At 40.3% G+C, this 25,678-nt stretch overlaps 2 protein-coding genes across 2 annotated transcripts in view; both read left to right on the forward strand.

Annotated features, from left to right (window-relative positions):
* Positions 1 to 25,678, forward strand: part of LOC140368045 (tetraspanin-8-like) — a 276,094-nt gene that overhangs the window by 152,574 nt on the left and 97,842 nt on the right. The window lies entirely within an intron of this gene.
* The window catches only part of ccdc146 (coiled-coil domain containing 146), a 93,795-nt gene that overhangs the window by 38,130 nt on the left and 29,987 nt on the right, over positions 1 to 25,678 (forward strand). Inside the window, exons 16-17 of the mRNA XM_072454909.1 lie at positions 1,094 to 1,242; positions 1,323 to 1,551. Coding sequence (XP_072311010.1) covers positions 1,094 to 1,242; positions 1,323 to 1,551 — 378 coding nt within the window. The remainder of the gene's footprint in view (positions 1 to 1,093; positions 1,243 to 1,322; positions 1,552 to 25,678) is intronic.

Consider the following 25,678-nt stretch of genomic DNA (forward strand, 5'->3'; position numbering starts at 1 on the left):
TTGCCTGTGTATATTGATGACATTTTTAAAACACGTAAACTGCCATTTTTACTGTGAGAGGGAGAGAGGTTTTGGAGCGGCCGGTTGATGTAATGTGCAGCTCCAACTTGAATTAAGCCAAATAATCAATGCATTACATCACGATCCAATCAAAATCTCTATTTGAGTTGGCGTTATTATCAAAGTGCATTCAAAGTATGCAATGATTTTGATATTAGAATGTACTCTGCAAAGGCCAAAATATACTGTATTTTTAAAGAAATATCTTGCACCTGTAGTTTAAAGCTCTACAAACCTGTTCTGAAATGCATAGAATTCTTGTATTAGAGTATTAGTTCATATTTCATGTCTTTGCTCAAATGTTAACGCTTCAGGACGTGTTTATAATGCTCAATGCAACATATATTGCAAATTTAATCACAAATGCAATACTTCTTGTTTTCCAAAATTGTACAGCCCTAAGTGTCGTATTTAGAAGTACCGTATTTTCCGGACTATACGTCACACCAGAGTATAAGTCGCACCAGCCAAAAAATGCATAATAGAGAAGAAAAAACATATAAGTTGCACTGGAGTATGAAATGCTGTGTGAAAATAACAAATAATATCACATATAAGTCGCTCCGGAGTATAAGTATATGAGTATAAATATATGTAAAAGTTGCACCCCGGCCAAAACTATGAAAAAAGGTGCGACTTATAGTCGCACCTTTAAAAATACGGTAAGTAGTGCTCAACTCAAAAAATAAATCGCTATTTAGAGGTCGGCAATTTATATATCTAATAACATTGTAGATGTTGTTTTTTATGTGAATATTGAGCACGGTATATCGTTCATTATGACATGTTTCATATAGAGCTGTATAAAATGAAAGGGAATCAAACATTTCACACATTTCACTGTCACATTTTCACATTTTTCTTCTCCAAACTCCAAAAGAAATAATACATTTAAAGATATGTTTTAGCACATTTCAGTTGGATTTGCAAATGTTCCGTTGAGATCACTGTGACCATGACAAAGAATGTGATTTAAAAAGTAATAATAGCCTCAGAAAACCAAATGTTGTTTCTTTTTTAAAATATATTTCAGGTTGCTGCGAAGCTCCAGCAAATCAATCAGGAGTTTGAAGACAACAAAGTGGAATTGATGAAACTCACGCAATCAATCAGCCACCAGGAAAACGCTCTTCTGGCGCTGAGCAAGAGCCACGCTTTGGCCGTAGAGCGCCGCAATTCACTGTGTGTTAAATTACCCCCTGTAATTAGGTCTAATCGGAGCCTTGTTGATTGTTTTGTAATAAATATGGCTCCGTCCTCAGGGGCATCAAGCTGCTGGAGCATGACGAGGTGCTACTGGGCCACTATGAAAAGGTTAATGTGCAGGAGGCGAACATTAACAAAGGGAACACGGCCCTTGAGATCCTGGAGAAGGAGATGATGGACTTACAGCTCCAAATTAAGGAGGAGGAACGTTTAGTGACGCTGAGGCTGAAGGAGATGCCTCTCGGGAAACAGCTGGAGGAGGAGATTACCACGCTGCAGATACAGGTGGGAGCATCCCGCGGTAAATATTCACATCACATACTATGCCTCCTGTAACAGTCGCTACAAACTACACAGCGTCCAGGCCGGGGCGGTGATTACTTGTAAAAGTTGTGGGCGTAACGATGTGTCTGCACTTTAGGTAATGATTTTCTTTAACTCCAGCCCGTGTGAGACAAGTTGGGTGTAAAGCTTTCATTAAAATGTGTTCAGTTGTGCCGGATAAACAGTGACACAGCAGCGGGCTGGGTAACACCCACGTCTCTTAACGCATTCTCACTTTCTTGGCAAAGACAAAATCTCAACATTATCGTGTGAATAAATTAGTTCCCCAGAGGCACATATTCAGGTTACAACATACACATGTCGGTATCAAATATAAATGTAGAGGATAAAACTCACCGTATTAACCAGCTTTTTTTTTCTTGCAAGGTTAACTTATTTAAGTGTTGATTTGTGCTGTTTTATATAGAATACATGAGAACACTTCTGTGGTCTGCCACTTTAAGACAAGGTGAATGGGAAGAAATCTTAAATCTAAAGAGATCAATTTGAAACTTGTCCTGTCACATAAATGTAAGAAGATTTTTTACAAGGTTTTCATAAAGATATAAGGCATTTTATTTGAAAAAAAAATTGCCAATTTTATGATGGCCAAAATTGTACCTATTTAGATCTGAAAAATTGATACAGCAAGGTTTAAAATCCTTGGTTCATTTTGTTAAAACATTTACAGAGGGGATTTTGGGGGATCTTATTTAGTAAACTCGAGCTGACTGAAAATTGTCCATCTTTAGTCTCAAAGATGGGCTGCAACGTTTGTAAAGTGGAATATAGCTTTCATTTTTTCACAACGAAGTCTGGACGTGTTTGCCGGATCCACAGCGCGGCACCGGGCTGTGGATCCACACGGCGCTGTGTTCGCCGCACTGTGGATATTCTGGTGCAAGCGCGGACTCCATCATCCACATCGGTAAGCAGCAGCACATTCTCGTCTCCTCATCGTCATTCTCATCCGCTCTATTTTCATCGTCTGACGAGGCTCAGGCTCAAATATATGAGATGGCAGTTGTAGGACATGTTCTTCAACATATGCTGTTCATTGTCTGTTGAAATCCGCTCACTTGATGAGGATTTAGTTGTATTTTGCTCGCTCTCGCTGACCACATCAGTGTAAATATCCTCAGTGTTGGCTAGACAATGTCCCGCTGTGACGACACATTTCCGGGTTTGGTGAAGGCAAAAACACGGACACAGCAAAAGAGCGTAATTCTTTAAAATAGTAGTTTATTTTTTTAAGCAGAGTATCTGAATATATTAAGACTTGGATACTAACGGCCGACGACAACTTGAAAGCACAATTTCAAATAACTTTGCAGCCCATAATAATTCTAAATCTTTTAGTCAATTACTGCCAATCTTACAATTGTTTCAAACTGGAAGGCCTAATGATTTGACTTTCCACTTGAATAACTTGACAGATACTGTAACTAATAGGTTGCATTGGGCCTAATTATCCAGTAGAATTTACCCTTTGGATGGTAAAATGCAGTAGTTTTTATTGGTTTATGGTTATTATCTGTGTAAATACTTGACCTATTTATCCAAACTGGAAACAAAAACTGTCACAAAGTTAAATGTCTTCTATGTCAGCACAAATGAACTAACGTGACATTATTTTATTGTCTCTTTCATTCAAAAACAGTAAAACTCTCATAGCGTCACATAGAATCTGTTCTTCCATCTGTAAATCACATTTTTGAACGTCTACATCCTCAGCATCACGTCAGGGCCTGTCGGTGGGGAGGGGCTGTCATTTAGGACCACCCGCTGATCAGATGTAAATGGTACACATCTGGCCACGGCAAGTTAGACAAAGATGTCGAATATTTTTGGCAGATTGTGTGGATCTATCTTTCGTATGCACGGCAGCTAGCGCATTTGTCCAAAAGTGCTGCGGGCTATTGTCCAACTGCGGGCGTCCCTGTAGTTTTTCTGCTCTCATTTTAGACATTTATATGATTTATTATTTGAATTCACAGCATCGGTCTCAGTGTTCATCTTGATATCAGTCTTAGCCCCCAAAAGAAAGACGTTTTTGAATCATGAACGTTATTTTGCATAACCTAATATCACAGCAGTTGCCATTGCATTATGCATAAGACGGAACACTTTGCAAACAATTTGATTAGGTTTTCAGACATTTAATAAATTTCCTTATATTTTTTTCTTTGGCCATTTCACCCTCTGGGCAGCATAACAATAACAATGAGCAGACACAAACTGAACTTTAACTATATCATCTATTTTTTGTATTAATGCTCTCAATGCCCAATACTTTTATGTTACAGAGTGATCGGGAGTAGGTTATTGTTAACTTTCAAGCAAATGTCATCAATATTCCATGGTGGGGTAACGCTAACTGAAGGCACTGCTCTGTTTGAAGCTCTGTTACTCAAGTAAGAGCTTTGTTTTAACATAATCTGACCATGAAGAACAGACTTAGTTGCAGGTGAGCTGATGTGTGACGTTAAACAAGTCCATTTCAAGTGACATTATAGGATATTGTATGCGAAATGTACTTTTTTGAGCTTTTAACCATGTAATACCATTGTTCCCTCATCAAAAACATACCTGGAGTTGTATTTAGCTTCAGTCTAGTTTGATGAATCATATTTCCTCTCCCTCTGAGCCTCAGAAAACCTTTTTTTTTTCTAAAACAAAAATGCATGAGATGCATGCAAAGCAGGTTTTCAAGAACATGCTTAAAGGACAATAACAATACTATTAATGCAGGTGTCACAAGCTAGCATTTGCCAACAGTTTTTCAGTCCCACCCACCCATTTTTTTGAAATTCAAACACCTAAATCCGACCCTGAACTCCAGTAGCATCTAATTTCATAATTTTGACTATGAAGGCATGGGCTATAAGCTGTACACTCTGTTTACAAAGCTCTGTTTTTCCGCGATACAAAAGTTTCCCTCAGGCTAAAAGATTTGGCGTATACATAACATTCAGCCAAAGCTGCTAAATTTAAAGGGAATGTTGTTGCGGTTGCTACACCGTTATGTCTGTAAGCAAGCTTTGATCACTCATCAAAAGCAGCCTCTGTCTAAGCCTCATTCTGCACCACTTTCTTGAGGTGAACAGACGCTTTTCAAGGAGAAACACAAACTGCATCAACTATCCAAAGGGATAAATCAATAGGGACGAGCCCCAAACTAAACTCCACATGACACTCGCAAATGAATACAATGAAAATATAAACAGGCGCCGGCTTTGTATCGCAGAGAGAGAGTGACAGATGCAGGAAGAAAGTGAGAAATAGAGAGAAATGTGAACACATCGCGGGGTTGTCTGCCAGTGATGCTGTTCTGGGACTGGGTGTGGGGTTGTTTTGGAGCGGGCTGGCTGTGATGGACCACGGAAGTCTGCGGATACTCTCAATGTTGGGACTTTCTGCTCCGTGTGCTACTTTGAAAAGTTCCTCTCCCGCCATCTGTCTGTCTTCTGCTACAATGGGCCTAAGTGGTGCATGTTGTTCCCGACTAGAGTTACTGTGCGAGTGAGTGGTGCTTTAGTGTGGGCGGAGAGATTGGGCGGGCGGTCGTAAGTGGGAGTTTACAGTTTGTATGGATGTCAGGCCGGTAATTATATTATGCAAGACATGTTCTGGTCTTAAAGTAAGGCTAATTGCAAAATTCTCTGACAGATATTGCACTAGAAAATTAACTTAAGTACATTACATTGTGCATCATTTTAATTGTTGTTCACTGTAAACTGCATATTGATTATCTGAAGCAACTAACAGAAATGGGCGCATTGACTTTCTGATAAGCCCCGCCTCCTCGTGATGGCGTTTCACCGTAATAAGCATCAGATTGTCATTTGCCTGTTTTTATTTTTGTTTCTACGTGACTTTTTAGAACCTACATGTATCACTCAGAGTCCTCGTTTTTCATATAATCACAGCTGAGTACAGGGATATGGGCGGGGATAGGGGGTAGGTGAGTTCATTGAAGTTGATTCTGCATATAATTTCCACTTTAAAATGTACATTCAGTTTATGTGCACATTTTAGCATTGAGAGAAGACTGAAATATATGAACTATGCTTTGTACATTATAAGATCCAATTAAGTCACAGGAGTTTGATTTCCTAGAAGTTATTTTTCTAACAGTCAACTAATGAAAAGTAATAATGTCCTGGTTTTAATTAGGCTCGTTTAATTGGATTTGTGCTTTTATATTTATACTACAGATTACGTTGAACTGTGTAAGGGCAAAGAGTAATCACAGAATATCTAATGTTGATAGTGGTTTCACGCATCTTATATTATCATATTTATTAGTTAACTTTTAATTAAGTTATTTTAATTTCATAAAGGTGGAATGGACGATTTTTTTCAGCAATTTTTTTTATCATATTTCCTCGTGGCGTGGATAAATCATTTGTCTTGCCACGTATCAATCAGCACCTACCGCTCACCTGCAGCCGCGTGCGGTTCGTCGTTTCCGCGTGCCTAAGCGCATGGATCTATCATAATATAGTTCCCTCAGTGTACGGGGCAAAATTAAGACGGAGAAAGACAGTTCGAGCTGACGCAGAAGTGGACAGAAATCTACGGGAGACGAGAGATGTGATGCGCTCCGTTGCGCTAATAAACAAACGCACGTGTGTGTTGTTTCAGTCCGCCGCCTGAGTTCTCAAATCGCCTAAAAATTGTCCATTGCGCCTTTAAGTTTAAAGTTGTCGAACCCAAATACTCCCTTTTCTGACACACTTACATACATATAAAACATATACACCAGGGTTCAGAATAAGCGGTATTGCATCGGAAAATGCAATACCTAATAATATTTCTCAAATGCGATGATTCGTCAGAAAAAAGTGCTTTTGAATCGCAGCTTTTGCGATACAAAAATGTGTGTTCAATTGTATAACCAAAGCGTCTAAAAGTTCTGATCACTCGTCAATCGATCGTCAATAACGGCATGACACATGTAGGACGCTGTGTTGACATGACGAGTCCCGCTGCTGTCTCAGATCGAGTCTGAAAGTGGGAGCCACGTGTGGTAAAGTTAGCGTCAGATTCAGACTTCCGAGGTCAATAGGTCCTAAACGCAAAAGTCTTTGCAGATCATTCACATGCCAAAATACTCCTATTTACACTGCCAAGTGACTACAACCTGTTTTTTAACAATCAGATGCGTATTTTGGGCGCAGCGAATTACATTGAACCGAATGTGCTGCCAAGACGAGTGCTTAGAGACCGTCATCAAATGTGCAGCCGGGGCAGAGACGAGAGTACTTAGGGACCGTCATCAAGTAGAAAAACGAAAAATGGAATGGAACGTCAAATAGAGCGGTACAATTTGAATAACACAATAAATACACCATGGACGCCACAGCAACCTTTATTTATCCAGCAGAAGCTTAAAGGTCCCATTTAACCTTCTTACATTGCTATTTGTGCTTCATATGTACCCAGAGTGTTTTTTTGATTGATTCCCGCACTGTTTAGCTATATTACAGACTATCTCCTTTCCTCGAATCTCCAAACTGACGGGGGGTGTCTACAAGACCGCGTCATACCCACAGGCACGCGTCATCATCCCCCCTCACCCTCCCGCCTGTCGCCTGTCGCCTCCCGCCCCCTTCCCCCCGGCTCCGCGCTGCTCATGTCTCCCTACAAGCCCGGAGTTTTTCTGCTTCGATTTACGACGAAACACGGCTCAAAGAGGCCCAAAACTTAATTAATGATATCGCACTCTTTACTATTATCACAATGGTGAAGGTTGATGTGGCAGTTGATGCAGCAACCGGGACAATAAACGGAGAGAAGTTCTATCCGATACCGAAAAACCAGGAAATAAGAGCGCGATGGACATAAGACTTTTATATATAGATCTATAGATATATCTGTTCTGCGCACGCTGTAGAATAAACACCAGATTTATTTAGTCTCAAAGTAGTGTTGATCTGAAGTTCTATCGTTTCTCACTCACTGGTGCGGAGCTGCGCATCGCGGAGCAGACAGCTGTGGGGGACACACTACGTCACGGGTGGGCGGGGCACACACGCGCTCTCTGAGACTACGTCACGGGTGGGCGGGGCACACACGCGCTCTGAGACTACGTCACGGGTTGGGCGGGGGAGCCAGATCGCTCTTCACAAGGGTAGGGGCGAATATCAAACCAAGCTGTTTGCATTTCCGGGTTGGTGAGGGGGTCCAAGGTCTGGGTGATATTTCTTAACTATTATGTTAAGGGTGTTGCACAACCCTTATTATTATCAAATATACACTTAGGATAGACTACAAAATGTGAAAAAAGCATGTTATGGCACCTTTAACACATATGTATTAAGTGTGTGTAATGACAATTAATATGTAAATGAGACTCCTGCAAATAGTCATCTGATTGATGATGATATGGAAGAAAGTTGTAAATAAGGCCATCTGACTTTGTGTTGATTAATTTGTTCAACAACTAATTTTATTTGCAAGTTTTCTGTTTTATTTGAAAAAAAAAGTGTAAAAAGTGTTTAAAAGTTAATTTGTTAAGAGTTTTTTTTTTTTTTAAATAGAATGTTTACAAATACATTTTAAATAAATAATCGTGTTATATCAATGGAAAATATTGATTGTTAGTCACTTTCATGTTTTGCTATGCAATTATCAAATTGCCCTGCGACAAGTTGGCCACTGTCCAGGGTGTACCCCGCCTAAGGCCCGAAGTCACTGGGATAGGCTCCAGTCACCCGCGACCCCGAAAGGGAACAAGCGGTAGAAAATGGATGGATGGATTATCAAATTGCTGTACAAATTTGAAAAAATTAACGGATTGTTTAGCAGCGCCGCTATACAAGTGAAAATCCTTAATCTGAGCCCTGTACACATACACATATCCACATATACATATACATACACACAAACACTTTCTCTCATATGCATATATAAATATATAATAAGCATGATCATAATCATAATAAACTCAGAATAAGTAAAGAATAAGATCAGCTGATAATGTGGTAGCATCTTTCCAAAGGATAAAAGGGGTTTACGCTTCTTATGGCTAGAAGTATGAGTCCCATTTTGTCCGTTGTTGAATTTGTCTATTTTCAAGTTGAGTTATGATGTCCGTCCAGTCCTTAATCATCGGAGCAGTTTGTGGCATCCATTTTTTTGTGATTGCCTTCTTCCCGGTGGCCTAAAATATGCTCCAGAGATATCCATCCATTATGTCCATGGTGGGAATTTTGAAGCCTAAATACATTGTTCCAAAATTGAGTGGAATATTGGCGTCAAAAACAGTCTTCATTACCTTGTTCATTTGTACTCAATGTTTCAGTGCAACAGGACCATCCCAAAGGATTTGCCACCGTTTCTCCAGCATTCAGCTCCTCCCTGTGAATAATGTGCACTCTGACATGGTGGTATCGAAAAACGGGTCACATTCCTCTCCATTGTGATGTATTCTTCCCACTCCTCAGCCATCAAAACAAAATTACTTTCCTTTTCCCAATTAATTATTATTAGTAATATATTTAGTAGATTGGCAGTCCAAGTCATTGATACATCCATATACTTTAGATATTGTTCCCCTTTTAAAGTTCAGATCTGTATGCTTTTAGAAAGATTCCAGGGTTATAATTGTTGGTGCTTTGTTTCATTTCTTGGTATATAATACATTTCTAAATACCTATAAAAGTCCTGTTTCTCCAAGCCAAAGGATTCTTTCAACATATCAAAGCGTTTAATTTGATTTCCTTTAACGATCTCGTAAAATAAATCTAATGCCTTTTGTTATCCAAATCTTAAATGTCAGAACAGTGAGTTTTGGCTTAAAGCTTTGGTCATAAACCAACCAGCTTAATATTGTAATATCTTTGTTCAATGTATATGTTTTGATTAGCTTCTTCCATGTCATAAGCGTGGATTTTACCCATGGGTTCTCAACTTCCTTCCAAGTTATTCTGCTGTTTGTCCTCTGTCAGTAAGGCCTGTACAGGAACCCCTGGCACAACACGGCACTCAGTATTTTTCCATTGTGCCTCATATTCTGGGTCACATGAGTGTTGATAGTTGTAGGGTCTTAAATCGGATACAGGGTCTTTTACCTTGCCATATAAATCTAGAGATTGCTTCATTCCATTCATCAAGCAGCCGGTTTGGGTTAGGGATTGGCAGAGATTGGAAGAGGTAGAGAAATCTGGGACATTCATTTTGATTTATTCAATCCTTTGGCTGAGACTAAAATATGATATAAGGTTCCATTTTTCAAGGTCTTTCTTTGTATAGGAAAATAGGGGAGTATATTTTTTCTCTAACATTTTTGATGAGTCTTTATGGAAAAACATACCTAAATATTTGAGGGAGTCTGTTTGTATGGTCACTTGAAATGTCAGTGGGGGGTTTTATTTTATTTATTTATTTTTTATTTGATTTATTTATTTAAGGACATAGCATTTACATTGGACGAACCAGATGCAATGTTTTAAGTGTATGTAGCAGAATATGCAAATTTTCAACACCTGTCCATTGGGCCAATTTAGAGTTGCCAATTTTTACCTAACACATGTATGTCTTTGGACGGTGGGAGGAGCTGGAGAACCCGAAGAGAACCCACAGTAACACGGGAAGAACATGCAGACTCCACCCAGAGAGATCATGTGAGTCTGGTCCGGGAATTGAACCTATGATCTCCTTCTTGGGAGGCAAGAGCGCCAACCGCCTTTGCCACCGTGCACCAATACTAATAATTAATACTTTGAGTTGCTATGCCTAATTTGCTATTCCAAAATATTTGAAAGTGATAAATTTGAATAAATTTGTATTTAAACACTTAAAATAAAATAAAATAGGGGTTGCGACAGTACACCACAACCATTCTATTGTACATGTTTTAAGTGGAAGGGCAAACCTAGGCAGACACAGGGAGAACATGTAAAGTATACACAGAAAGGCACCACGCTACTTGGGAGTTGAACCCAGGACCTTCTTGCTGTGAAGCGAAGCATTGGTGGTCCCTTTGCCAGATGTCAAAAAAGGAATCCTTAAAGTTAAAACACTGAAAAACACACAAAAAATCCAGCCCATATTGTGTTACTGTGTTGATTTCAGATGTCACTTTTATATTACAGTTGCTTATAATTAGGTCAACATTCCTCTTCCTGTTAAAGTTCTTCATTTTGAGCTGCTTTTTCCATGTTCAAAGTTAATAATATACCAATATCAGTAGAGTGTGAATCATTGAATAGTCACTAGAACATAACAGAAAGCATTTCGTGGAATTTAATACACTGCGCTTTCTCCTCTGTCTGACATTTTTCTATCTTCCTTGGTAAAACATTCCTCTCATTTTTTTTTGTTACAGCAGCACTAACTTAATCTATTTCTTGGATGCCCCATTCAGCCTCTCTTTTTTTTTTTTTTTCATTTCCAATTTTCTGCTCGTGTCTGCGCTCACAGACCCCTCGCTCTCTCTCAGTGTGTGATTGACCGTACAATTGGCTGCAAATTCCGTACAGTCAATTCCTCCCTTATGCCCTCACTTTCTTTTTTTTCCCCCGCACTCGTCGGGACCCTTTGAGGAAACGCTACTTACATTTGCGATTAGCGCGTCGCGTTATCCATCCATCCGCCGTCCTCCCTCCCTCTATCCGCTCGTTCCCTCTATCCGCTCGTTTACCCCTGTCGTTCCAAATTCCTCTCTTTTTCCTCACTGCGCAAATTGCAAATCATCTGCCAAATGACTTGTTTTTATCCACGCGCTGCCACGTCGCTCCCCTGGGCGCCGACGGCGAATAGCGCCGGTCCGGCCCCCGTGCGCCAGGCTTGCCAACTTCATTCATTCCGCAAATTCATTCACTATGCAGGAATTCAATCTCCGCGCTACTGTCTCGCCGTCGATTTATCATATATATTGTGTATCTGTATTCATCTGTGACCGGTTTATCTGTTCATCGCAGACACGCCCCCCCCCCTTCCCCCTCCCTCGATGGGGAATTTTTTTTGACAAAGACTGATCGGGCCATCTGTGAGACTATTGAAGTTCAATATACTCCGAGGCGTTCATTTGCTCGGAGGAATTTTAATTGCTCACAAATAAACCGCAGTCGGATTCAGATTTTACGACCCGTTTACGAGCGGCTGGCACGTCGACACCTTGGGCACGCGAGCCGGCCGAGACCGTTATAATGTCGTTTGGAACGGCCCTCTAACGACCGCTCTCGCCAAAACGTTAGTGCCAGCTCGGTTATCGCCGGCGCACTCAGACAAACGTGTATATTTTTAGATGCTACACTTCGCGGCTTTTGAGATTTATAACCGGGCGGAGATGTTGATATTCGGCGCGGTCCCAAAGGCGGCGACTCGTATTGCGTGTCCGTCCGTATTGGAAAGCGTGGTCCAGTGTGTTTACGATGCGCAGGGAAAGCAAATCGCAGTAAATGGACTGAACGGCAGAGGTTATTTTGAGGCCGGTATCCCTGTAAAGGTCAGGAAATATCACATGGACCCCTGTATTGTCTTCTGCCACAACGTGACAGTAAATCAGATGTTCAAATTAAGATTACATTCTCATTGTGTTAATTGTATTGGTCTAGTTGTTTCAATCAAAATGTTAAATTCGAGCATATTTTAGTCATAGTTTGAGAATGGGCAGAAGATGTCTTAAGTCAGGCTTATGTACCGTATTTCCGGACTATAAGTCGCTCTGGAGTATAAGTCGCAGTGTGCAGCCTGTTCACAATATTTTTGATTAAATGTTGGCCAACTGCACAATAAAGTAAGGCAAGGCAAGGCAAGTTTATTTGTAGAGCACATTTCATACACAAGGCAATTCAAAGTGCTTCACACAGCAGGAAAAATGCATTCAAATCACAAAGAAATTACAGAAACAGAAATACAATAAAATTAACTAAATTAAAGATTATCAATCGACCTGATTGTCTAAACTAATAAAATCACAAACAAAAGAGAAGAGTGCAAAGAAAAATCCTTTCAGTCATATGCGCAGCTAAACAAAACTGTTTTTAGCTTAGATTTGAACATTGTCAGAGTAGAAGCCTGTCTCACATCTTCAGGAAGACTGTTCCAGATTTTAGCTGCATAAAACTGAAACGCAGATTCCCCATGTTTAGTCCTGACTCTGGGCACCAGAAGGAGGCCGGTCCCTGAGGTCCTCAGAGTCCGAGATGGTTCATATGGCACTAACATATCCAAGATGTACTTTGGTGCTAGGCCATGGAGAGACTTGAAACTTAAAGCAGAGCTGCTTTAAAGTCTATTCTCTGAGCCACAGGGAGCCAGTGCAGAGACCTGAGAACAGGATTAATGTGATCGTACTTCCTGGTTCTAGTCAGCTGCAGTACATCCAGAACGCTGCTGCTCGAGTCCTGTTTTACAGCTCGTTTGGAGAGGCCAGTGAGCAGGCCGTTACAGTAGTCTAATCTACTGGAGACAAACGCATGGATAAGTCTCTCTAAATCTGGTTTTGACACTATATTTTTGATTCTGGCAATGTTTTTTAGATGGTAAAAAGCTGCTGATGTTATTGATTTGACGTGGCTATTAAAGTTCAAGTCTGAGTCCATTATTACCCCCAGATTTCTAATTTGGTTTGTAGGTTTTAGAGCGAGACTCTGGAGCTGACCGCTAACACTTTCTCTTTGTTTCTGTGGGCCAAAAACAATTATTTCAGTCTTGTCTGAGTTCAGCTGGAGAAAGTTGTTTTGCATCCACAAACTGATCTGTTGGATGCAGTGACAGAGTGAATCTACTGGTCCATAGTCACTTGCCGACAGTGAAACATAGATCTGAGTGTCGTCTGCATAATTGTGATAGGACACATTTTCACTGCGTATCAACTGACCTAACGGCAGTATGTAGAGGTTGAACAGAAGGGGACCCAGGACTGACCCTTGGGGCACTCCACAGGTCAGGGTCATGTGGTCTGAGACACAGCTACCAATTTCAACAAAGTACTTCCTGTCTTCCAGATAGGACCTTAACCAGTTTAGGGCAGTGCCAGTGATGCCCACCCAGTCCTCTAGTCTCTGTAAGAGGATCCTATGATCGACAGTGTCAAAAGCAGCACTCAGATCTAACAGAATTAAGACTGAGGCTTTGCCCGTGTCAGTGTTCAGGCGGATGTCATTTGTCACCTTGACAAGAGCAGTCTCAGTGCTGTGATGAGGTCTAAAACCTGACTGAAAAACATCAAATGAGTTGTTTATTAAGAGGAAATCTGTGAGCTGTTGGTAAACAACCTATTCAAGGACTTTGCCCCAAAATGGCAGATTAGAGATGGGCCGGCAATGACTCAGTACTGCGGCATCAAGACTGCTCTTCTTTAGGAGAGGCTTTATGACCGCAGTATTCAAAGACATTGGGAATGTTCCAGATTGAAGCAACATGTTAATTATGTGAGTGAATGGTGCTAACAAACTGTTGAGCACAGACTTTAGAAATCTGGTGGGTAACACATCGAGGCAGCATGTAGATGAACTCAGACTGGTGATGATCTCATGGACAGTTTTGTCAGTTACTGGTGCAAAGTGAGTTAGCTCTAAGTGTCTTGGTGGTTTAAGGGTCATTTTTTGCATTGTGGGATTTATAGCATTTTTAATGCCCTGAACTTTGTCATTAAAGAATAATGCAAACTCATTACACTTGGATGTGGAAATGAGTTCTAACGGCAGCTGAGCTGGAGGGTTTGTTAATCTGTTTACTGTGGCAAACAGGACACGCGAGTTGTTACTGCAGCTTCCAATTATTTCAGAAAAATATCTTTCCCTAGTTCTACATAAGATTAGGTTGTACATGTTCAGCTTCTCTTTGTAAATCTATTTTTGAACCTGGAGCTTTGACTTGCGTCATTTCCGTTCGGCCCTGCGGCACTCCCTTTTCTGTGCCCTGACCGAATCATCATTTCTCCACGGCGCCTTCTGCTTATTTTTTAACCATTTTAGCCTATATAGGGGCAATGGTGTCCAGAACATTCAAAACACTAGATGTAACAGAGTTCAACAAATCATTTACATTAGAACATGAGACATTTTCAAAGTTTATCATTTCCATAAACAGTGCACCTGTGCCATCACTTATGTGTCTCCTCTGAACAACTGCAGGACCAACCGGTGGTTTGGGAGAAACAGACAGGTCAAAGAAGACACAGAAATGATCAGACAGAGCAACATCGATCACATTAACATTTGAAATATTTACCCCCTTTGTAATTATGAGATCTAGAGTGTGTCCTTTGCTGTGGGTGGGGCCTCTCACATGCTGAGTAAGACTGAAGGTTTCAAGGACAGCATCAAGCTCTTTAGCGTTTCTGTCACAAATATTATCAACATGCACATTGAAATCACCTGTAATGACCAAACCATCAAAGTCTGTGCATACGACTGAAAGCATCTCAGTAAAATCATCAATAAAACTTTGGCAGTGCTGGGGAGGCTTGTATAAAACAATGAAGAGAATGGATGGAGACTGTTTTAGCTCCATTTTAAAGGATACATACTCAAATGATGAAAACACCCCAAAAGACAACCTGCGGGTAATTATTTAATCTCTAAAGACAGCACAGACTCCACCCCCTTTTTTGTTTTCTCGTGTTTCAGATTCAAACTTAAAGTTGGGTGGAGCAGAGTCTATCAGAACTACATTTCCTGTGTTTTTGTCAAGCTATGTTTCAGTTAAAAACATAAAATCAAGATTATACGAAGAAATAAAATTATTAATTAAGAGAGATTTGTTACATAAGGATCTGACATTTAGCACAGCAAGTTTCAGACTAGTTTCAGTGGGACTGGGCTTTATCTTTTCACAGGGAATATGAAACACATTTCTCAGATTGGGCCTGACTCGCATTTTGTTTTTCCATCTGTGTGATGATGTGACTACAGAAATAGCACTAGGGGGGGGCTCTTTTTACAAAGGGCCCCGGGTTGGTTTGATTTTTAATGTGACAATAAGTCCCGGCAACGCTGAGACCCAGTGCATCCTAGCTATGGGAGATACCAGGTGAAAGGCGAGGTTGGATGGGTGGTGGGGCTTTTGTAGCCAAGGAGAGTTTGGGACCAGGTGAGAGGCGAGGGGGGATGGGTGGTGGAGCTTTTGTTGGTGTAGTCGGCTTGTGCAGGGAAGAGTTGATAAGTATTGACATAGCCCTTGCTATATTGGGCGTGAGTGGAGCCATCTTAATGCCTGATTTGATCAGACTTTCAAAATGGCTGGGAAGGCCCATGGGTGAGAGTGGAGATGAGAAGAAGAATGATGAATCTTTAGTGGGAGTAGATGTTGCAGGGGGAATCCAGGGCTGGTGTGAAGGCAGGGGCGATGACAGGGATGTTGTTGGGCTTGTCACAGATGGGTCCAAGGCCTTTGAAGATTGTTCCTTTGCTGGAGGCGGTGGAGGTGAATGTGGAGCAGCTGGAGCTGAATCCTTTGCTGGTGGTGGTGGTGGAGCAGCTGCTGATGAATCCTTTGGTGGAGGCTGAGGTTGTGGTGCTTTTGATGTTGAAACATTGGCTCGGTCTCTGGCTGATGGAGCAGGAATTCTTCTCTCATTCCTCTCTTCTCTAACTATCTGCTCAGGACCCTGTCCAGGCCCAGTCCAATGCCTCAGAGCGTGGAGCAGGTTCTCTGTCAGCACCCTCACTCCACCTCTGCATAGGTGGGGGCCATTTCTCTTAAACAGGTCCTCTCGTTTCCAGAATATATAGAAGTTCTCAATGTAGTGTAGTCCTCTCTGGGAACACTCTTTGGACAGCCATGTGTTCAGCTGAAGAAGCCGGCTAAACTTGTTTATCCTCCTGTCGATGTTTGGAAGAGGTCCACTTATGAATGTTTTGATTTCCATTTTATCAAGCATGTCGAATAACTTCAAGAAGTCTTTTTTCAAAACTTCAGTCTGTTCCCGCCGCATGTCCACTGCACCCACGTGCACAATCAGCTGTTTAGCTCCTCCATGCTTAGCCATAATATTTGGAAGGAGTGACGTTATCTCAGAAACAGTGGCGCTTGGAAAAGAATGTGTGTTTATCTTTTCATGCGTCACGTGACTTATCGCGCCGTCCCCAACCAAAACAATCTGCGTGACCTTGGCTCCTGGCACAGATCCTCCTCGCTGTATTTTGGCCACGTCATCTTTCCTTTTTTCATTTAATTCCATCTCTGAAAGTGGTAAAAATCTGTTTGTGAGCTGTATTTTAGGTGACTTCACGTTATCTTTGTATCGTTTAGGCTTTGCTCCAAGTTTGTTCCAAGAAACAGCCTGGTCTTTCTGTTTTTTTAGACAGTTTTGGAAACGACACAGAGTCACTGCGGTTTAGGTTGAAAGTAGCAGTTTTTCTTGTAAAAAGTGTGCTCTTCTTACCATCGGTTGACACAGGAATGGTATCGTGAAGAACTTTTTCAGATTCCAAAACAAATATCCGTGTTTTCAGCTCATTAATTTCTTGTTGATATTTCTGACAGCGTTCACAGTCTTTCTCCCTTCTTCTCCCGGACATGTCGCTGGCGTCAGATATGTCGTTAAAACTGGAAAAATGTTCTTAAAATCCTTGGTTTACTTGAAAAAGTCTAAAGCAAAAATGTTTGGAAGACAAAAACTGATTAAAAAGCAAAATAAATAAGGAAAGCAGCGATAGCAAGCGGAGCGAGCAAAAAAGCGTGTGAACTCTTCGGAAGCAGGATATTAAAGTAGACCACAAAATTGCCTTAACCCTAAGCCTGGTGAATGAATGAACTTCTCCTTTAATGTGGAGTACTGTGATGGCCTGTATTCATGTTTAACACCCTTACATCCATTGTCATTTGTTTTTAAAGTAAAAAATTCCTTACTTAAATACTCCAGAGCGACTTATTGTCAGAAAAATACGGAACATTTATTAGTGTGTCTTATTTACATAAGATAAACAGTTCCGCTCTTGTGGTCATTCAAGGACAAATCTCGGGGAAATATAATCTTAGTTGACATTATGTATTTCCTGCTTGACTCGGTGGCTTTTTGTTCTTTAGTTTTAGACCTCTTTCAAAAGAAGTTGCATATTCCCCTCAGGTATCAATTTGGATGGCACCGGTTTTATTAATATCCTTTCTGCAGACGGCAGACATATGGCGGCGCTGGTGGGGTGCGTTCTGGCCAAGCATCTGAAGCGGACGAGTTGGTCCTGATGGATTGCAATAATTTCACCGATGAAATGTCTTGATCAAAATGTGTCCAAATGTATACATCATTACGCCGACGCCCTCCTACACTGTGCATGACTGACACCACCTGAACACAATGACAAAATCACATAATATAGCTTTTGTAATGGCAATAATATTTGCTAAGGTCCTGAAAATCAGTAGAAAAATCAATAAAATCAATAAAAATCAATAAATGATAACCTGTCTGTACAATTATCCATTCTGTAGTACATGTAATACTTTACTAAATGAAAATTAAAAGACTTAAAATGTATGGCGAAAATTTTGATGATCAATGAGCATGAATGATTCGTCTTGCACATGAGAGAAAATAAAATCATTATACAAAATAAGCAAAACATAGATGCTGGATAAGAACTATGGTTGTGGTCCTTTAGTCGCTATATCGGTCTATTTAAGGATTTATGTGCTCTCCTTAGACACTGATGGAAGTAGTACTGAATTTTGTTACTTAAGTAAAAGTACAAATACAGGAGCAAATAACTCGACTAAAAGTGAATAAGTAACACATGCACAAATCGAATCTCATCTTTAAAACTTGAAGAGTAAAAGTAATTAAACTATGAAAGCATTACATTTTTTTTATTTTTTTTGTCCAAATGGCTGAATTGTGTATGTTTCTGTTCAAGCAGATGGTTGCCATTAATTTGCTTAAAAAGTATGTTTCTGTCCAGTAAAATAGTACAGATACCAAACATTTACTTTTTTTTACAGTACTTTTACCTTTGTTCTTCGTTACTTTCCACCACTGGTTTAAGTCAAAATATTTTTTTTTGACTTCTTCTTTTATAGGGACCATAAAATATTTGTATGGCCCACAGCAAAAAGGAGAAGATGTGAGTGTGTTAGCTGGAGTTTTGGGGGTCAATTTGTGAACTGTGTCTTCTTACCTACAAATATGCAATGTACTACTTGTTACTGTCAGTGCAAGATCATTTGAATTTTCCAAACTCTTCTGCCTTTCTCTGTCGATTCATTGATGCACAGGTTCTGCCTTAAGTCGACCAAGAGTTTCTTTAATCAATTACAGCCATAATAACAACAATAACACAGATGATACTGAATACAGTCCATGTGTCAGAGTATAGTACTAGGGTTATATTGTGCAGCTTTATACTGTCTGGAACAAAGAGTGTAATTGCCCTCTTGGTCTTCAAGCACAACAACAAACAAGTGAAACAGTATTTTTCTTCTTTTTTTTTCATGATTATTATGTCCGTGAGCTTCAATAGGATGGACTCGACTTAGAGTGACAGTCTGTACTACCTTTGCCCTCAACTTAAACGACCATTCTTAATTACGTCAGCTCGATACAGCCAGAAATATGACATGTTCTTGTGGAGACGCGTCATTCATTCTAGTTTACGAGATTAGAAAGAAAACACTTAATCTTCTTTACTGACAAGCTCCAATAATTAGCCCTGGCTAACCTTATTACGAGGACGACTTTACTGTTAGTTTATTGACCTTTCCGCTTTACCGATCTTCCCCCGCTCTCTTTTAATAAGGGAGCACTTTTCAACCTTCTTTTAAAAGGCGTCGCACAAATAAGGTCATCATTTCTCTTTTATTATGATTCCCTTCCTCTAATAAGCGGTTAAGTCGCCTATTAAGTGCAAGGGAATTATGCAAAGTGTATGCAAATGTTATTCTTGCGAGTCACAGACTTTTTTTACGGCATTCGCGAGGCAAGAGAGTTCTTCGAGATCGTCAGATGAAGCGTGCAGTGGCAGAACACACATGAGTACAAAGGAAAGCGACAAACGACTCAGTAAATGAAGGGGAAACGCGAACGAGAGCGCTGGAGTCGCGGCCACAAAAGATAGGCGAAGAGAGATTGATTGAAAAGCGGAGAGAGGAGCGCGAGAGACGGCAGCCCATCCATCACGCGCAGTTTAAACGGTTTAGGGTTGTCACGAGCGAAGGGGACGAGGTGCGGGGAGTACAGTGGAAGTTTCCATATAGACTTCATAGTTCGTGCGGAGGGGAAGTCGTTAGGAGAATGAAAGGAAGCGGGGCGGTCGAAAGGCGAATTGATCGTTTTGCGTTAGGAACTTAATCACGTGGTCAGCAGAAAATGGTCCCGCGATGTAGAAAAGCCGTAAAGTATTAGTTCTGATGGGAATAAATGAAGCACGGCCATGCGAGCCTCGCTCTGAACTTTAGACTGCGCTCCATTTTTATTGATGACTGAGAAAAGTTCAGGCTTGTCACTTTTTCGGATGTGAAGTGAAATTACCACTATTTATCGATTTGGAGTTTTGAGTCCGGACCGTCGGGCATTTCTAAGCGTGTTTGTTTTTGTGAATTTGTGAAAACGGAAATAAAAATTCAGCCCAATATCGTGATGAAGCTGAAATGTTGAAAACCAGCAGTGCTTTAATTGCTTTTTGTGCCCGCTTTTTGGAGAGATTGGCCTGCTGTGTTGAAATTTATAAATGTTCAGTTTGTATGTTTGCTATTTTATCTCAAATGATTTGTAATTCAAAATAAGATTGATGAGTTTTGAGTGGACCAATTTTATTTAGTTCCCATTGAAACCCCTTTAATTAAGATTTTTACACGGAAATCTGTTTTTATAGTTTATTTTTTCTGCAAAATATCTCCCCGTGGTTATAAGGTACACTTTATTGTGCCTGTACAGAGATGCATGTGCTGCATTTGAGCCATTATTTAAGAGAGACTAATGCAAAATCAACTTTAAAGGGGTTGTACCTTATTGTCACTGGCTTAAAATGTGAAAACTAGAACCAGTTCATTTTAAACTGTTTGCACTGGTCCAATTTATTGCTCTCTTACCTAATGTGTTCCAAGCATTCAAATTGTACATCACAATGAGTTAATAAGCGTTTTTCACAACTTTCTGAGCCCAGAGTGAGTTTTGGCATCATGGTAAAGCTAACAAACATGAGTATGCTAACAGTGCACTTCCTTCTTAATGCTGTGTGCAGTAATTAAAGCACTGTGGTCTCATTTTGACCCAAATAGATGCTTTTACAACATATCTGTGCCATTGCAAAACTGATTTTACTTTATTACATGAAAAACAGCAGGTACAGCACCTTTAATGAACTTTTACCCTTGTTACAACAGTTTTTCCTCATCATTAGTTCACTCATAGTTATATTGTCTTGCATAGATGTCTCCGGTCGGTCATAAGGTGTTAACAGATAGGAGGGAGATGCAACTTGTTAAAATCTTTTGCTCCAAAATACAACACAATATTTATACTGGCAACACAGCAGCCATGGACGGAGAAGTTTGTGAATATTTTAATTAAATCCCCTATATCAGGATCGCTATAAGAAATATCTGGGAGAAATAGTGGTTGATAGATGTCCGTTTAGCTCACCAGAATCCTGTCTGCAAAATGACCAGTATCCTGACATCTACAACTATCTAATTCATTCTCCAGGACATTTGTTTGACACTGTACACCTCCATCCCTCCGATTTAAGTAAACTATTCATCAACTTCCATGGCTACAGTGTCACCAATATCAATATTTTGTTTGGAGCAAAACATTAACATTTTAACCGTTTGTATCTCTTCCTTTCTGTTAGCGCTCTTGTTTTCACCCAAAAGGGAGCGCAGATGTTCCACTGGTACAGGAAGTGACATATGACCAGAGACATCTATCTGAGGCTCGAGTGCTCAGAAAGGTCCTGTTTCCACCTACATACCGCCCACAGCTCTGTACTTAGTTGTGATTATTTGAAAAATGAAGTGTGTGATACGATTCATGTAGGTTGTAAAATGTCATGTAGACAGACACTTTTCCAAAAAATAACATAAAACGTATAAATGACAATCTGCAGCTTGTTACGGCAAAATGTCAAAACGCAAGAAAGCGCTCTAGGTCCGACGCAGAAGAATAATCTGCACTTCCTCTACCTCTGGAGTTTGTGGAGTTGTTTAGAAGTGACACAGAGGAAGAAGTCAATGGATTTAGTGATTTGGGGTAATACTGATGCTTTGGTAAACTTGTTAGCATGTTCTTTATGCTATAGTTATCTGAATAACTGTTAATATGTTATGTTAACATACCAGACACTTACCACAGTTCTGTCTGTGCGTCATGTAGCTGAAGGTGTTAGCGTTAGCATATATACATCTATTCACCATGTTCTCTAATCTGTTGTTATTTTAAATTGCATTTGAAGATGAAATGTATGTTCTTGGGCTTGGATTTCATCAAATGAATCTCCCCAAAAAAAGCAACTTATATATGTTTTTTCTTTTCTGTTATGCATTTTTGACTGGTGCAACTTATAGTCTGGAAAATACGGTGTGTTACAGTTCAATACGGCTGATCCTTGAACCCATGTCCAGTCCTTGAGTGAGCCTCGGTCAGGACATTAGCTAGAGGATTTTACCTATTGTGCATGATTCGAGTTCACCCAGGAGTCAAAACCATTCTTGCTGTGAAGTGTGTGCCACCGTGCCGCCTTTTCACTCCCCCCCTCATCAGCACCATCCCACTCCTCTCCCAGTTCACCCCATGACTTTAAAGTTGAAATCGCATGACACGAGGCGGAAGTTTCAATGAGCGGAACTCTCAGTCTCCTCTAATTAGGCCCGCTGTCCGTCGGCATAATCTCATCCGTGAACGCCGGGGCCAATTGGGAATCATCACTTTGTTCTACCCTGTCTTTGACTCCTGAGCACATGCATGTGGATGAGAGGAGACAGCATTTCGTAACCGAGGTCATTCTAGGCCAGAACGACTGCACCGAACAACACACTACATCTGAGTTACCGCCGCGTCCTTCTCATCTTTGTTTACGTTTTTAAGCATCTATTAATATTTCCCTACTGTGGTGCCATCATTGACGTCTTTTTTTCGAACACTTTGTGACGGCATTTGATCACGGCGCAGACTTTTATATATAATTGAGACGGCTCTGCGTTGTTTTGCAGTAATGGGGCCACCAGACAAGAGTTCTTTCTCCTGAGATAATGAGAAGCTTCAGTTGTTTTATTCAAGTATTTGTCTTGTGTCAAATGATTGTTTTTACCAGGCAGATGAGTTCACACGTTTGGGCATGAGTTAACTACAGTCAGAAAGTTTTATTAATGAATAGATTTATCCTTTAAAAAAGAAAAACAATAAGTGCTACTTAAACTAGCACGTGCTATTTTATGAGAGTATTGCACATCAGGCTTTTAGATAGGATTTGAAAACACCCCGTCCAAATCATTTTGTCCGGGGATACGGGGGCCGACTAGGTGAAAAAAAACGAGTAGCTTCGGCATTCTCCGGACCACGGCTCGTCAGCCAATCAGAGCCAAGCACACAAATTTTGTCGACCAATCAGCGCGCAGCATGCAAATGTTCACTTGTAAACAGTAAACTGCAATGGGGGACTATTGTCAAACGTTTCCCGGCCCGATTTAATGATAATATTCCCTTTTTTTCTAAGATTTATTAATAAAATGGCCGTCCCTGCACTCGAAAATGGCCGTCCACATTTTAAAATACCCCGTCCAAAATACGGGAAGACGGGACTCTATCTAAAAGCCTGTTGCACATTATTTACCGTCAGAAACTGCACGTAGTACCGTAAATCTGATGAAAGAGTTGACTGTGTGACCAGAGGATGTGCAAATGTGCCTCTGCTCTTGCTCCTTTGGACAGAACAAACGTATTTAAGAAGTTGTGATGGTAAAGATTTGGTAGATTATTTTTAATTGTATCGATGTTTTAATCAGATTTAATCTCAGGCTATAGGGAAAGACTTTCTGATTATTTTCTGGCTTCTTCACACATTTGAACAGATGAGAATCACAAAGTGTCAACGCATAGTTTTGCTCCTTGTAGTTTTTATCATCATGTGCAAAAAAACCTATTCAAATTATTCCAATTCAGTTGCTAATTAATTGTGCTGCCATAATATTCAGCCAGCAATTATATAACAACAATACAGTGTTTGTGAAGGACGTCATCCTGAGATTTCCTTCCTTTGCTATAAAAGACTGTGTAAACATAGAGATGAGTCTACTCCACTGTAAATAATGAATGTTGGATCACTAAAGCCGCGGTGAGATGTCTGACTTCAAAGTCAAGTTCACGAGAAAAACAGGTGGTGTTTGTGCAAAGACCAAAAGTGAATCTGGTGTTACTGTGGGTACATCATGAGTGATTGTAACAGTTCTGTACTAACTTAAAGGGGACATGTTTTCAAGCACTTAATGAGGCTAATTAGATGAGTAATTCAACAGTGTCGAGCCAAAGATGAGAGGAAACAAGCTGCTAACAAGCTCGTGGTTCAAGGCATAAGGCTGAGCAAAATAATATGTCTGTTTGCCATAACCCGACCGACCCGGTGTGAAACCAGCCGACTGAAAAATAATTATCAGTATTTTGTTGAAAAAACGTCAAAATCTTTTATTTTTTAATTATTTCGCCGACTCAGCGACTGGTCTTTCCTTAACCGCTGTGTTGAATATTTTTATCATGCTGGTAAACCTATCTTTCATCCCAAGGCACTGATAAGGCACTGACTTCATATTCCATCCTACACATGCGTCTATAACGAAACAGAAAGTTAAGGACGTACAACAAGTTGGTTAGGCTCTGTCGGTGCCACTGAAGTGTCCATAGTACATGCCAGGCTCTATCAGGGTGTCTTACGCAATGCATTCTGGGATTGAAACACGCCCAGCAGCGTCATCACAACAAACATGGCGGCGCCCGTTTCCCCCGCATGTTCCCTCCGCTTGTCTTCGCTACCAAAATAAAGGATAGCGGCGTACAAAAGGTTGATTGAAATATCTTTAAATTGTGAGATATAGTCTCCCGATCGGGTTGATAGAGACATTTTCTGTCATTGACTGTTGAAGCCTGACCCCTGGTGGTCACTCCGAGTCAATTTTTTTTTTTTGCCTTCAAAGTAAAAAACATAAGAATTTACCTACCGACCGACCCACTTGAAAAATGTTGGCTCGGGTTACAGCAAACAGACAATTTATTTGGGGTAGCCTAAGGTGTGATCAAATATTCTCGTATTGTATCAAAAGGCTCCTCATCCCAAGCGAAAAGCATGAATATTGTAAAAGCAACAACATATGGACTGAACTTGGAAATGGACAAATTTGACATAAACTGGGCCAAATGGGACTCACATTATGGATCAGGTGTGCTTTAACTTTGTATTTTATTTTCATCTGGATGCATTATTCTAAAAACAGTCAAACTCAAACAATACACATTAAGTATTTTCTTTTCAATTTTTTTTTGTTGTTTGTTCTCTTTTTTGTTCTCTTTTTTGTTCTCCCTGCCGTTGCTGTTGTTGACAATGTTACTGGACTGTATCTTTATTTACACACAAGTTTCGATTGGTCTGTGTTTTTTCTTTCAATAAAAAAAAAGAAAAAGAAAAAAGAAAGAAAGAAAAGAAAGAATTTTGTAAAAGTCGTACCATGTGTCCAGGTTGTGTTTTTCAGTCCAACAATACATTAGTGCATGTGTTAACATTCTGCATAGCAACGCTTATGGATGCTTTGTCATTTTGTAGTGACTTTAATCGTTTTAACCTTCTCTTGACCTGATGCAAGCCCACTTCATTCAGAAAAATTAAAACTGAAAAGTCATAATAATCACACTAATTAAACGTTACGTTCTTATTTCATGGTGTGTGAAGGACTAAATGGCCGTAACTGATGTTGGAAAGTGCCTAAACATGTCCCCCTTTGGGATGAATATGTGTCCCAGAAAGGCAGAATGGAAGTGCAGCGATCCAAGCGCACAATGTTCTACTCATTCTGTTCTCCAGTGCCCTCGGGCCAAGTCAGTCCCTTTATAGATCAACACACAGGTTACTATGACGATAGTGTTATAAGATATGATGGAAACACCACATCTTTAAAGTACCCTCTTACAAATACTTATCTGTATTGATAATAA

Source organism: Eucyclogobius newberryi, unplaced genomic scaffold, assembly GCF_026437365.1.
Source record: "Eucyclogobius newberryi isolate DKJ021-1_F unplaced genomic scaffold, fEucNew1.0.hap1 SCAF_2, whole genome shotgun sequence".
Classification (NCBI taxonomy): Eukaryota; Metazoa; Chordata; class Actinopteri; order Gobiiformes; family Gobiidae; genus Eucyclogobius; species Eucyclogobius newberryi.